At 40.9% G+C, this 14,337-nt stretch overlaps 2 protein-coding genes across 2 annotated transcripts in view; both read right to left on the bottom strand.

The window, feature by feature from the left end:
- LOC127544563 (uncharacterized) overlaps positions 1–14,337 on the bottom strand; it is a 236,115-nt gene that overhangs the window by 202,115 nt on the left and 19,663 nt on the right. The gene's annotated exons all lie outside the window — the stretch shown is intronic.
- On the bottom strand, positions 2,760–8,889 carry LOC127547916 (leucine-rich repeat-containing protein 14-like). Its single transcript, XM_051975032.1, is given in 5 exon segments — positions 2,760–3,304; positions 3,307–3,326; positions 4,608–4,955; positions 4,957–5,232; positions 8,771–8,889. Coding segments are annotated over 5 exon segments (1,308 nt in total).

The following is a 14,337-nucleotide window of genomic DNA, read 5'->3' on the forward strand; positions in this document are numbered from 1 at the left end:
GTTCTTGTTCTTCTCAAAACACAGGGCTTAGAGGCTTAGAGCCCTCTGAATATCTCCAAATCCAAAGGTTCTGTCCTTCAGCCTCTGCCTCTGCTTTCTTCAGCCTCCAACCAACACAGAGATGGAATGTCTCTCTTGTCTCCTTCTGGGGAGCCCAGCCACCAACTTGCGCGGAGAGAGGGCTTCTGGCGTAGCTCCACTGAAATCCGTCAAAGTTTTCTCTGCACCAGAGTCGCTCCTCTCGAGTCCAGCTGAACTCTCTTCTGCGACCAGCCAGCCAAGAGGAAAAAATGTATTCTGCCATAGATCCCTCATCGCTGGCCTTTTATCTGACTCTTCTGAGAGAATGGGATTATGGGTTTTCTCCCATAGTGCTCTCTGGCCCAAAGAGCTTTAAGGGAGGTGTGGACTCCCTTGAAGTTAGAAAGTTTACTTTGTGAAGCTGGCATACTTGTAACTCCAATGAGTAAAGGTGTGAACACAAGCCTTGTATTGATTAGTTCTACTTAGTACCTTGTTTCAGGTTCTGGCCAAAATCTTCTTGTAAGATTAGATCAACTCTAATTAGTTAGCAGTTAGTAAGGATTCCAACATTCCTCAGTGGGCGAAATCTTGAAAGGAATGAGCAAAGGTTTGGCGTACAGCTTTTGATTATATTAGCTTCCTATGGCCTGGGTCTAGGGAGCTAATTTCCAATCAATAAAGAGTGATGATTGTTTTCTGGACCAAAGTGGCTATCAGATCAACTGGGAATGGGAGATTCCTGTGGGAATCAGATAACTTTTCCAAGGGAGATTCAACTGGGTGAGGATCATTTTTAGGAATTTCCCTAGGCCAGATAGCCCACCCTCCACAAAGATCAGGGAGACATAAGAGTCCTTATTACATCAGTAGCATTATATGATACATTTTTATTTCTAGTCTGAAAATATCCTTCTATAGGAATGAATAGTAATGTGATTTTCCAAACCTGAGCATTCCCCTTTTGATTTTTCCCCACCAGTTCGGTTTGGGGTATTCCTCCATAACTATGGCAATTATGAAAGTCATTGTGCCTGGACACATAAGTCTGATTCCAAATTGTGTGACAGTCCCTGCTCTGTTCTGCAGTCCAGAAAAGGGGGATCACTTGTTCAGAGTCCCATAGGTTCTGGTCCCAACAGGGTGATATATGGATTCTTTTCTTTTATCTTCATGCTCTGGATCAATTTGGACAGGGTGGCTACAGCTTTCTGAGATCCATGTGTTTCCTTCATCTGTGGAAAACCTCAATCCCGAATTATTACCTCAACAGGGCTCCTACACATCCTATTGACATCCTTCCACATCATATACTATGATGGGAGGGCTGGATGGCAGCCTTTAACCTTTTCTGTTTCTCTTTACTTGAGGAAAAATGATGTAGTAAAGAAAAAAATAACTCAGCTGGGGTGTGGGACATGTTATTCAATGTGAGATAATTAATAGTATATTATTAACTTTGTGTAGTATATATACTATATATATTATATAGCATATGTATAATATTAATATATATACTATCTATATTATATAGTATATAGTATATAATTAACTTTAGTAAGTCTATTCTTGGGGGACTTCTCCCCCCCCTTTTTATCAAGAATGACTTTCAAAGTTCTATTCTTAGGTTTTACTTTTCCTGGTTTTGATAAGCAAATTTTTATAATGTTATACAAAGAGAAGGTATCAGAAGAGACCACCTGAGGGCCTTTTCTTTGCATACTTTGTATAAAGTTTCTTTGACTGCTTCCCATTCATTGATTGTAATTTGGGGGCCTGCTGAGGAACCAGGGTGTATTGTTATAAACATCCTATAAAAATGCTCTTACCTTATTGTTTTTAGCCCTTACTCCCCTTTTTAACATGATTAACTATAAAAGTTAAAAAATCTTTCCCTTCATTTTTCAGTCTTTTAACTATTTGCCCTCCCATTGTTTTATGTCTGTTTGCTCTGAAAAATGAAAAATGAGCCCTGCTGGTGAGTGGTACTGCTGGAGCCTTCCCCTCACTTAGACTTAGGTCTTTTGTCCTCCAGCTATACAGGGGATACCAACCACTAGAAGACAATCTTTGGTACCGGTTCCCCATCAGGTCTCTGCTTCCCTTGTGGGCTGTTTGACTCAAAAATCAGTGCCTGATAGAATCAGGGCCCCACATAGAGAGCCCTTTGTTGTGACTAGCCCAACAAATGGGCTAGTTGCAGTTGAAAATAAGGAGACAGGGTTGCTGATAATTCAACAGTCATTTAATGAGAGAAATCATGTTGCTTATAAATCTTAAAACAATATGTTACTATGAAAAACATTGTTCTGTAACTAATCCTGGTTTCTCTTGTATATGATCTAACTTTCTGAAGCATTTTGTTAGTTTCTGGGGACTCATTCTTTTTTTTTTTTTTCTGAGACAATTGGGGTTAAGTGACTTGCCCAGGGTCATGCAGCGAGGACGTGTTAAGTGTCTGAGGTCAGATTTGGACTTAGGTCCTCCTGACGTCAAGGCTGATGCTCTGTCCACTGCACCACCCAGCTGCCCCAACTCATTCTTATTTAAAGTTCATAATGCCCCATTAATTGTACTTTATGTTTTCTCATGATTTCAAGCTTAAATGCACTCTTGATTAATCTTAGGAGGAGGGGAACAACCCAGTTACTGAAGTTTCTAGATTCCTGGGAGTTCTCTCCACTATCATCATTATATATAATAGCATGACATTCTCCTCATTGATGGTAGTCAATCCATTATCGCAGGTCAAAATAGTCAAGCAAGTCAAAGGTAAGACTAGAAGGATACTCAATGGCAGAGTCTCCTTTTTTGAGTTCCATCTGCTTCATTTCCTTCAGAACAGAGGAAAACTTGTCACTATCAATGTAAGGCTCCAATGACTTCGGAAGTGGATCGTGCTGGGGCAGGTTCTTGCAACAATCTAGGAAGACTGGAACTGATATCACCTTCAGGTTGGGCAATTTGTGCTGGCCTGGACTTAGTAAAATGTACACACTCGTGCTAGATAGTGGGTTGCCACACAGACCAAGATGGGAGAGCCTGGTACAGGAATATAAATAGGACAAGATTTTTAAAAAGTCACTATCCTTGATTCCACACATTGTCACATTCAGCCACTTCAGTGAATTTGAGACTGACTTTAGAAGTTCCAGGAAGGAGTCTAAATGTTTGGTTATATTGTTGCCAGTAAGATCTAGCTTTTTAAGATGAATGCTATGTTGACTCCTGGACAGGTAAATTAGGTCTTTCTTTGTCAGAGTGCAGTAAGAAAATGGAAGGTTTCCAGGGAGCATTGTAGACCTCTGAAAATAAAAAAAATTAAGATATGCTATCATGTACCCAAATTCAGAAATCCACGTCTATGTCCTTTCCCATATTTACTTATAGAATGCCTTTAGCTTCTAGATTTCCATCTGTGCTGGTCATATTTACACTTTTGATGGGAGATTTTGGTGCTGACCAAGTTAAGGATCCAGAATAAAAACAAAACACAACATTGAGGAAATTAGCTAATACTGGAGGGTGGGGGGTTGTAAAAAAAAAGTTAGGGTAAATAGTCTATTCAATGACCATCAAAAATGAACCTTTTAGGATAACCAAAGAATGCCAAGATGTAGGGAAATGTCTATAGGAAAGAACTTTGGAATAGTTATTCTGAATAAATAAAAAAAATTAATCCTGAAAGATAGAAAGATTTGAGAAAGTTTAGCCTCTCTAGCATCAGAAATATCAGAAGCAGAAATAAACTCTAAGCCAATTGACATCTTATATAGAAACAAATAGAAGGTGTTTATGTAGATTGCTGAAAGCTACTTAACTTCACTTTTGGGAAAAGCTACTACTGTTCCAGGGCTTTGTTCTATGCAACATCATTTGTCAAGACTATAACAGTAGCACAGATAAGACTTTTCAGAGTATCAAGGTAATGGCTGCAGGGACTAATAGAAAGGTCTTCCATGTATTCAGAAATCTAACAGTATTGACCAGTGACACCATGAATTCATGAAACCCACATTAATGTGTCTAAGACATCAGGAAAATGTGACATTTGATGATCAGAAGAGGCTATATAAGGCCACTCTAGCTCCTCTTTAAGTATTGTGGCAGTCTGACCTGCCTGATATGTTTTTAAGAGCATGTATTCTGGGCTCAGAAGAGTCTTTATAAACAAAGATTTTTTTGTGGGGCAGGGAACCTGACTTTGATTGAACTTTATTTTCATCTGAATTAGTCAAAGAAAGGTTGAACATATATAGAAACAGAGAGGTTAGTGATGAAAAAAAAAGGAAATAGAGGCTTTAATATAGACTAATCAAATAAATTCAATTTCAAATATGGAGGGTATCTTGTCATGAGAGAATAAGTAGGCTAGAAAGGATAAAAATCCAATATTCGAGGTCTCAACACTATAAGGAAAGAGAAGTGAAATATAAGCAGTTCATTTGTCAGTTCTCTATCACATCTATCAAATTGACACAGATGACAAAACAGATAAATGATGATAGTTGGAGGGGGTATGGAAAAAGAAATACACCATGTTTTCTCAGTGGAGTTGTGGGGGGTCATATCCTTGCCTCACTTACCTAAGCAGATATTCCACCTGGTCAGAAAGACAAAGGCCACATAAAGCAATCTCCCTGAGGTGCCTCAATTTGCTCAGTTCTGCAGCAAGAATGTCAATACTGATCTTTAATGTGAAGTCTATCTCCTGTTTTTCATTTCCACTAAAAGAAGGCAGTTTCAAGCTCTGCAAATTTTGGAAAGTTGCAATCTGTGATACAAGGGACCTGATATCCATCAAGATTATCATGCAATGACTTAAATCCACTCTGCGAATTGCCAAAGGGTCCAAAAGAGTCAGAATTTTTACAGCATCATGAAAAAAGATGAGAGCAGTGTAGAAATCTCTGCACTTTAGTTGGAAAGGGCTGTTGGTTGTCCTGGAGAGCTTCTGTTAAAAACTCCTTAGAGGATGAGCTCACTTGGAGATCTACTAGGAGTTCCACACAAGTTTCTATTGGGAAAGTTGTGACTGGGGTTTCTTCTGCCAGGTGGTCCCTTGCCTGGCTTTCTGGGACATGTCTCTGGTACTGTAAGGAGTTGTAGACTCTGACTCTGCTTGTTGAGCTGGCCCATAATCTCATAAGTTTTAAATTCCAAAAAATATTTTTATTAAGTAATCCTGTCATATCCAGCTGCTGTAATCCCCTGAATGAAGGACAAAAAAAGAAAAAAGTTGTAACCTGAGCCAGAAATCCTTGGGAGTTCTATTTATCATGACAGAAAAGTCAGCTGGGTCCTAAATGCCCTCCCTTCCATTTCCTTCTATTAAGTTGTTATCAAGCAGAGGAATCAATTGGGTTGCAGTCAGGGATTGTCATAGCTGGTTGAATGACTGAGAACAGACCTTTTTCTTTGATCTTATAAATCACTGGATTCTTGAACTCTTTTGGACTGATTGGATCTTTTCTAACTATAGGCTTTATCCACCTCCACAATGGAGAGGAATGCCCTAGAATCTGACATCAACTGAAAAATAATCAGCTCTCTATTTTATTCTCCTTAAGTCATATTTGCCCCATAGTGGAAAGAACAGGTTTCAAGGTCAGGAAGACTTGGGTTGAAGTCCTGTCTCTGATTTATACCAACTGGGAAAGTTACTTAATCTTAGCCCAACTGCCTAAGACTTGGTAGCAGAGAAGTTGCTAAGAAAGATTAATTATGGGAGTTAACTCATCCGAGAGTTATCAATGTCAGTGACATGTTAGGTCCAGCCTTCATTTCCATCAAAGTTGCTGAAACATGAGGTTCTAAGACAAATCACTCATCTATTTTTCCTAAACGTCCCTATCTCACCCCACTCCAATATTCCCTCTCTCCCTTCCTCCCCCTCCTTTTTCTTCTCCCCTCTCACTCTCTCTTCTTCTCCCCTTCCCACTCCCCACTCTCTCTCACACACCCCTAATCTTACTTCTAAAAAGCTTAAGCTTTCATAGACTCAAGTATCTTCTGATATTTCCTCCTCATTCTATCATTCCAGGAAATTATTCCCAAATTATTTCATGCAAGGTTCTATTTTTGGTCACACTTTTCAGTAATCAAGTTATTCAGTTTTCTATTCTACTAATATTCTAATATGTTCTCCAGATCTGTCTTTTATGTTTCACATTCTTCTATTTGTTTCCAATGTTTACAATTGGTCTTGTTATTTCTTGATTGTTCTGCATTTCCCTGGCTTCCCATTACCAATCTTCAGTTTTCAAAGAATTATTTTCATCTCGGGACTCCTTTCCTCCTTGGCAAGTTGGTTTCCTTTTTTTTTCCCCATATGCTTTTGGTTTTTCTTGGAGATTTTTTTTGGTTACATTTTCCTCAATCTGATTTGATTTTTTAAATTCTTTCTTTGAGTTCTTCTACACATTTTCTTTGGGGTTGCACATTACTCTTTGGGGTAAAAGCTTTTTTAATGAAATGGCCTCCTCTGAAGATAAACTCGTTTTCCCCATTCCCGTAATACATTTCAATGGTGGGATTCATCTTTGCAGATGCATTTTTTTAAAAAAGAGAGTAAGCACTTCTAACTGTAGTGTGAGAGGAAGGTTCCTCAAGTTTCCCTTCAGTGTTTCCCTCTGACCAGTAATCCCCAAACTCCAAAAATAGGAACCCCAAAGCAAGAGCTCCCCTCTCCTGCAAGGACTGGTAGCCAGCTACATCCCTGGCCCACTGCATCTGTACCCATTGGGGACTGGTTCCTTCTTCGAAGGTTCTTTTCTTGGTCCCACTTTTCAGGTAGTCCAGTTCTACACAGTTCTATTTTATTCTAATCTCTTCTCCAGATCTTTTATGTTTCACATTGTTCTATTTATTTCCAATATTTCCAATTTGTTTTATTTCTTGATTTTTCTCCATTTGCCGGGCTTCCCATTGCCAATCTTTATTTTTCAAAGAATTATTTTTATCTTGAGATTCCTTTCATCCTTTGCAAGTTGGTTTCCTTTTTCCCACATGCTTTTGGTTTTTCTTGGATTTTTTTTTTTTTTTGGTTACATTTTCCTCAATTTCATTTCATTTGTAAATTCTTTTTTGAGTAGTTCTAGATATTTTTTTCTTGGTTTGCAGCAATTGCACATTTCTCTTTGGGATAAAAACTTTTTGACTTAAGTGTCCACCTCTGAAGATGAATTCTCCTTTTCCCTGTTCCCATAATACATTTCAATGGTGGGATTCTTCTTTGCTGATGCATTTTTTAAAAAAGAGGGTTAGCACATCTAATTGTGGTGTGGGGTAAAAGTTCCTCAAGTTTCTATTCAGTGTTTCCCTCTGACCAGGAACCCCAAACTTTCTGACCAGGAACCCCAAAGCAAGCTCTCGCCTCTCCTACAAGGACAGGCAGCCAACTGCATCCATGGCCCACTGTATCTGGACTCATTGCTTCCTTCTTGGAAGGTTCTGTTTTGGATCACACTTTGCACATAGTCTAGTTCTACACTTTTATTCTATTCTAATCTGTTCTCCAGATCTTTTATGTTTCACATTCTATTTATTTCCAGTTTGCTTTGTTATTTCTTGATTTTTTTGCAATTCCCTGGCTTCCCATTGCCAATTTTCATCTTTCAAAGAATTATTTTGATTTTGAGACTCCTTTCTCATTGCAAGGTGGTTTCCTTTTTTTTCCATAAGCCTTTTGAGGGTTTTTTTTTTTTTTGACAGGTTTGTTTTTGGTTACATTTCCGTCCATTCCATTTGATTTTAAATTCTTTTTTAAATTCTACATTTTTTTAGGGTTACAGCCATTGCACATTACTCTTTGGGGTAAAAGCTTTTTTACTTAAGTGTCTGAAGATGAACTCTCCTTTTCCCTGTTCCCATAATATATTTCAATGGTGGGATTCTTCTTTGCAGAAACATTTTTGAGAAAAGAGATTAAGTACCTCTGTGGTGTGCGGGGAAGGTTCCTCAAGCTTCCCTTCACTGTTTCCTTGTGACCAGTAACTCCAAAACCCCCAAAACAGGAACCCCAGAGCAAGGGTTTCCCTCTCCTGCAAATACTGATAGCCAGCTGCAACCCTGCCCCACTGCCTCTGTACCCATTGGGGGCTGGTTCCTTCTTGGAAGTTTCTTTTTATGGTCACACTTTTCCGGGACTCAATTTCTATGCTTTTCTATTTTCTTCTAATCTGTTCTCCAGCTCTGTCTTTTAGCTTTCACATTGTTCTATTTATTTCCAATATTGCCAATTTGTTTGATTATTTCTTGATTTTCAGCATTTCCCTGGCATCCCTTTGCTGATCTAAATTTTTCAAAACATCATTTTCATCTTGAGATTCCTATCCTGGGTTGCAGATTTGTTTCCATTTTTTTTTCCCCATATGATTTTGTTTTTCTTTGGAGTGATTTTTTTTTTGGTTACATTTTCCTCAATTTCCTTTGATTTTTACATTCTTTTTTGAGTTAGTTCTATTTATTGCCTTTTGGTTTGCAGCAATTGCACATTTCTTTTGAGGGTAAAAACTTTTTTGCTTCAATGTCCACCTCTGAAGATGAATTCTCCTTTTTCCTGTTCCCACTATATATCTGAATGGTGGGAGGCTTCTTTGCAAGTGCAATTTTGTAAAAAAGAATGTTAAGCACCTCTAATTGTGGTGTGTGACAAAGTTCCTCAAGCTTCTGTTCAGTGTTTCCTTTTGAGCAGGAAGCCCAAAATCTCTGACCAGGAACCCCTAAAGCAAGAGGTCCCCTCTCCTACAAATCGTGGCAGCCAGCTGCATCCTTGCCCCACTGGCCCTGTACCCACTGCCGGCTGGTTCCTTCTTTCCAGGGCCAGGTCTTCAGGTAGTCAGTGGCACCGCTGGGCCCGGCTGCCATCCCACTCAGGCCAGCTTCACTCAGGCCTCCAGCTCTCAGACTTCAACTTGACTCTCAGAGAGTTTGGGAGATAAAACACTCTGTGCTTCTGCTGAGGCTCCAGCCCCTCCCAGCTAGACCAGGAGTCCCCACTTCTTCTGTGGATTTAGCCCCCACATGTTTCCACTTCAGACGCGTTCACGTCCAGCCCAGGGGCTTTCTTCACTTTTTTGGTTGGTCTGGAGGACCCCTGTGCTACCGCGAATCTTTGATTGAAAGGGGTCCCTTCACACATTTCTCCTCTTTGGGGGGGAGGGGGAAACGGGGAGAGCTGGAACTGGAGTCTAGGCTCCAAGCCCTCCCTACCGTCCTCCAGAGAATAAATGTCTCCAAAAGACCGGAAAGCGGTTTCTACGGCCTTGTCTCTGGGCGCTTGAAGAGGATTGCTCGGGGTCGTCCTCGGAGTTGTTTTGGACTTGGCATCCAAGGCTGGCTGGACTTTGCCTCTCCTTTTCCAGAGCCCTTGCCTGCCTTTGGCGGGGGAAGAGGCTGGGCTCTCTTGTTGGCCTTGAGCATCTTTTGCTAGGGGCCAATTGAAGGAGGGCTCGTGGGGCATTTCCTGGCACGTGGTGCATTCTGTGGGAGGGGCTGGATGCACTTTCTTGCTGCTTGGATCACCAACGGTCCTTTTGATCTCGATGACTCGGGTTTGTTCTTCCTCGGCTTCAGACTCGTCCCCTTGGTCCCATTTGGAGGAGGATTCCGAGGTGATCTCGGAGGAGGATGTCTCGGATCTTGTGTCCCTGTGGCTCTTGTCAGCCCAGGCCTGCATGGCTTTCTCAGGGCCCTGGCAAACCAGGAAGGAATAGTTCCTCCAGAACCAGGGGAACTTCAGCGAACTAGAAGGAGCCGCCAAAGCTGAACTTGGCCCCCAGGATGGGCCCGCTACCTCCTCCTCCTGCCTTGCTGAGGCGGCAGCCGGGATGCCGTTCTGGCCCTCCACATCCAGCACTTGCTCATCACTGCTTGAGGAGCAGGGAGTAACACGGTGAGGGGGACCTCGGAAAAGGGATTTTGCCTTCTGGAAAAAGCTCTTCTCCTCCAGGACCAAGTCTGTGAATGAAGAAGGGACCATATGAACAAAGGGGAAGGAATCGGCAAGCAGATTTGGGCGGGGGAAAGACAGGAGCGGCTCACGGTTTATGATTTACCCCCAGTGATCCCTGACCTTTGGAGGATAACCGGACCCTTGTCAGTGTGCTCTTGCATATGCTCTCCCTCGTTCACATACTGGGAGGAAGCCCAAGAGACAACTTCATTCCTTCCTATTTTTCTGGTAACCCTCTTCTTTGTACAGTTGTTTGTAGGGGTTCACCGCCTTAGACTGGGAGCTCCTCCGGACCAGAGCCCGGCTTGGGCCATTCGTTGCATCCCCCCAGTGCTTACTATGGAGCTTGGCCCACAGCAGATAATGTGCATTGACTCTGGCCTCCATTCATTCTTCCCCCTTTCTCACTTTTCTAAACTCTGCACTGTCATTTCTCACATTCTCATTCAGTTGAGTTTTACTAATTAAAATGCAAAATTACTCTTAGAACTTCCAAAGTACAAAAGGGAAGATACTTTTGGCTTTTTATTGAATTTCTTGAATATTGTCCCCTATTTACATTCACATTTTTTCCTTTTACATTTTTTTTTAAGATTTTTGCTTTCTAGCTTCTTTCCCAGATTCCCACCCACAATTAAGAAACCACATTTCAAACTAGGCAAACTTTTCCATCAAAGTTGTGAATAAAAACATACATCTCCCACCTTAATGAAAAAGAAACACCTCAAGAAAAATTAAGTGAAAAGTAGAGCCATCAAAAGAGAAATAGAGAATGCTTCTATCTGTATTCAGATATAATTATTCCTAATCTGTGAATCAATAGGATTTTTTGTTTGTCTAAGTCCTTCAGAGGAGTTGTAGATGATTGTGCTACTAGGAAAAACCAAATCATTTTCAAATGGTCACCCCAGAACATTGCTGTCACTTCATATATAGCACATTTCACCCTCTTCAAGGAAGACTTTGCAGGGTTTTTTTTCCCCCCTGAAAACATTCTGCTCATCATTTCTCAGAGAACAATGATATCTCATCAGAGAAATGGGTTTCAAAAATGGTTTTTCCATTTACCGTTGATAATTGTATTCCCTCTCCCCCCCCATTTATTCTCTTTCTTTTCAGTCTCTTTCCTCAAAAGTGTTTCATTACTGATCAATGACTTGCCCAAAATGACCTGTTCTTTTATCATCTTCCCCTTCCCATATTCCATTCCCCTCCTATTTTCCTGCAGGCTAAGAAAGAGTTCCATGGGACTTCCGGGGGCGGAGCCAAGATGGCGGAGCAGGCACACACGACTCTCTAAGCTCCTCTCATTACCCTCATAACCAACTACTTCATCCAGCCTCAAAAATAAGTCTTCACTACTTAAATTCATGAAGATGAGAAGCACTACAACTTACCAGCTGATCCGGAAGCTCGCCAGGAAAGGTTTGTCCTGAGGGGCCAGGAACAGACTAGCACAGGCAGCGAGAGGCTAGCGTCCTGAGCAGACCAGGGGCAGAGGTGATCTCTCTGGCTAGGGAAGTTATAGGGATCACCCTGCTATAGGCTAACTGCTCTGCCTTGATTACAAAGCAGTAAACTGGCAGATAAATCAAAGCCTAAAGCAGAGGGTCCTCTAAAAAACGCCGGAACCTAACGAGATCTGGCTGTAACCCCTCAAACCCGGAAGTGACTCAGGCAGACTTTACTGCAGCCCTGCGGCCATATCCGGCAGTTCGGGGCTTTTGCGGGGGCAGTTACTGATCTGCACAGGCAGGGAGCGCAGCCTGGGCAGCCTCTGATCAGCAGAGTGGGGGGCTCAGCCTGGGGCAATAGAACCTCCCCAGCTGACTGTGCTTCCCAGGCAGACACTTCCTGTCCCTGCAAATCCATTCACTGCTCAACTGCTAACACCCACAGCCCCAGGGCGGGATTTGGCTTGGGAAGTGAAACTCTCACTGCTCAGCATCTAGCCCCAGGGCAGTCGTTATCTCACACAGCAGGGGTTCTTTGCAGGGCACTTTCCCAGCCCGGCCCTGCAGGCCTGAGTTACTTTCAAGTGGGGAGCTCTTTCCCAGAGCACTCCAGTACCTCACTGCTTTTTGTAGCCGGCTGGCAGGACAGCTACCCATCCATATACCTTTCACTGCTCTGCAGAGGAAGCTGGTAACCTCCTGGCTCTGAAGGCAGACCTTACAGGCTTTAAGAAAATGAGTAAAAAAATCAAAAGAACGATTGATAGTTTCTACACAGAAAGAGAACAGCTTTTCAACCCTGAAAACACTAATAGCAGACAGTCTCCAGACGATTGTTGGTCTCCAATACAAAAGGCTCTCCTAGAAGACACTATTAAAAACCTTAAAAGAGAGCTAGAAGAGAAATGGGGAAAGGCACATAACTCACTAAAAGAAAAATTTGATAAAGTGGAAAAAGAAAACAACTTCCTGAGATGTGAATTGGAAAAGGTAAAAAACAGAGTTTGCGAATTGGAAAAAGAAAATAACTCACTAAAAAAAAAAAAAAAATCAGTGAAATGGAAAAAAATTACATAGAGCAAAACAACTCAATTGGACATATACAAAAAGAAGTGAAAAAAGCTAATGAAGAAAATAACTCACTAAAAATCAGAACTGAACAAATAGAAATGACTGATTCATTGAGACATCAAGAATCAGTCAAGCAAAACCAAAAAAATGAAAGATTGGAAAAAAATGTCAAATATTTACTCGGAAAAACAACAGACCTAGAAAATAGATCTAGGAGAGATAACCTGAGGATCACCGGACTACCAGAAAATTATGATGAAACAAAGAGCCTAGAGACTATTTTACAGGAAATCATCAAAGAGAACTGCCCAGAAGTAATAGAACTGGAAGGGAAAATAGGCGTTGAAATAATTCATCGAACACCTTCTAAAAAAGACCCTAAAATAAAGACTCCGAGGAATATTGTGGCCAAACTTCAGAATTTTCAGATTGAAGAAAAAATTTTACAAGCAGCCAGGATAAAGGCCTGGAATCCGATATTCCGAAAGGCAAAAGAACTTGGAATGCAGCCAAGACTAAACTACCCAGCTAAGCTGAGTATTTTTTCCCACGGAAGAAGATGGACATTTAATGAAATAGGAATTCCATCTGTTTCTAAGGAAAAAACCAGCCTTAAACAAAAAATTTGATCGCCAACAACAGGAATCAAGAGAAGTAGGAAAAGGTAAAAGCAACTCTTGAGAACTGTATTTCTGTTGTAGATATACATAAAAACCATATGTATAATTTGATTTTACCGATATAACATAAAAAAGGGAAGTAGAAATGGAAAGGGGATAATGTCAGAAAAAAGGGAAGAGGGGAGATAAAAAGAGGGAAACTACATGGGACAGTGAGGCAAAGGAAACCTATCATATATGAGGGAACTTAGAGAGGGGGAGGAACATTGTGTGAATCCTACTCTCATCAGAGTTGGCTCAAAGAGGAAACAATTTACATTTTGTTTTACAGAGATTCTTCCCTCACTTCATTAAAAAGTGGGAGAGGAAAAGGGAGAAGGAAAAAGAGTAATAAGGGAAGGGTACAAGAAAGGGGAAGGGATTCAAAGGGAGGAAGGAGGGATACTGAAGAGGGAGAGCTGCGTGACATTAGTGGGACCAATAAGTTTAATATTAGGGAAGGAGGGAAGGAGGGCAAGAAAAAGAAAAATATAATCTGGGGATATTAGGATGGCAGGAAATACAGAATTGGTTATTTTAAACATAAATGTGAATGGGATGAACTCTCCCATAAAGAGGAGGCGGATAGCAGACTGGATCAAAAGTCAGAACCCTACAATCTGTTGTTTACAAGAAACACATTTAAAACAGGGAGATACATACAGAGTAAAGGTAAAAGGCTGGAGTAGAATCTATTATGCTTCAGGTGAAGTCAAAAAAGCAGGGGTAGCCATCCTTATCTCAGACCAAACAAAAGCAAAGATTGATCTAATTAAAAGAGATAAGGAAGGAAACTATATCTTGCTTAAGGGTACTATAGACAATGAAGCAATATCAGTATTAAACATATATGCACCAAGTGGTATAGCATCTAACTTCCTTAAAGAGAAGTTAAGAGAGTTGCGAGAAGAAATAGACAGCAAAATTATAATAGTGGGAGATCTCAACCTTGCACTCTCAGATTTAGATAAATCAAATCACAAAACAAATAAGAAAGAAATTAAAGAGGTAAATAGAATATTAGAAAAATTAGGTATGATAGATCTCTGGAGAAAACTGAATGGTGACAGAAAGGAGTACACTTTCTTCTCAGCAGTTCATGGAACCCACACAAAAATTGACCATATATTAGGGCATAAAGACCTCAAAATTAAATGCAGGAAGGCAGAAATAGTAA

This window comes from Antechinus flavipes, chromosome 1, assembly GCF_016432865.1.
Source record: "Antechinus flavipes isolate AdamAnt ecotype Samford, QLD, Australia chromosome 1, AdamAnt_v2, whole genome shotgun sequence".
NCBI lineage: Eukaryota > Metazoa > Chordata > Mammalia > Dasyuromorphia > Dasyuridae > Antechinus > Antechinus flavipes.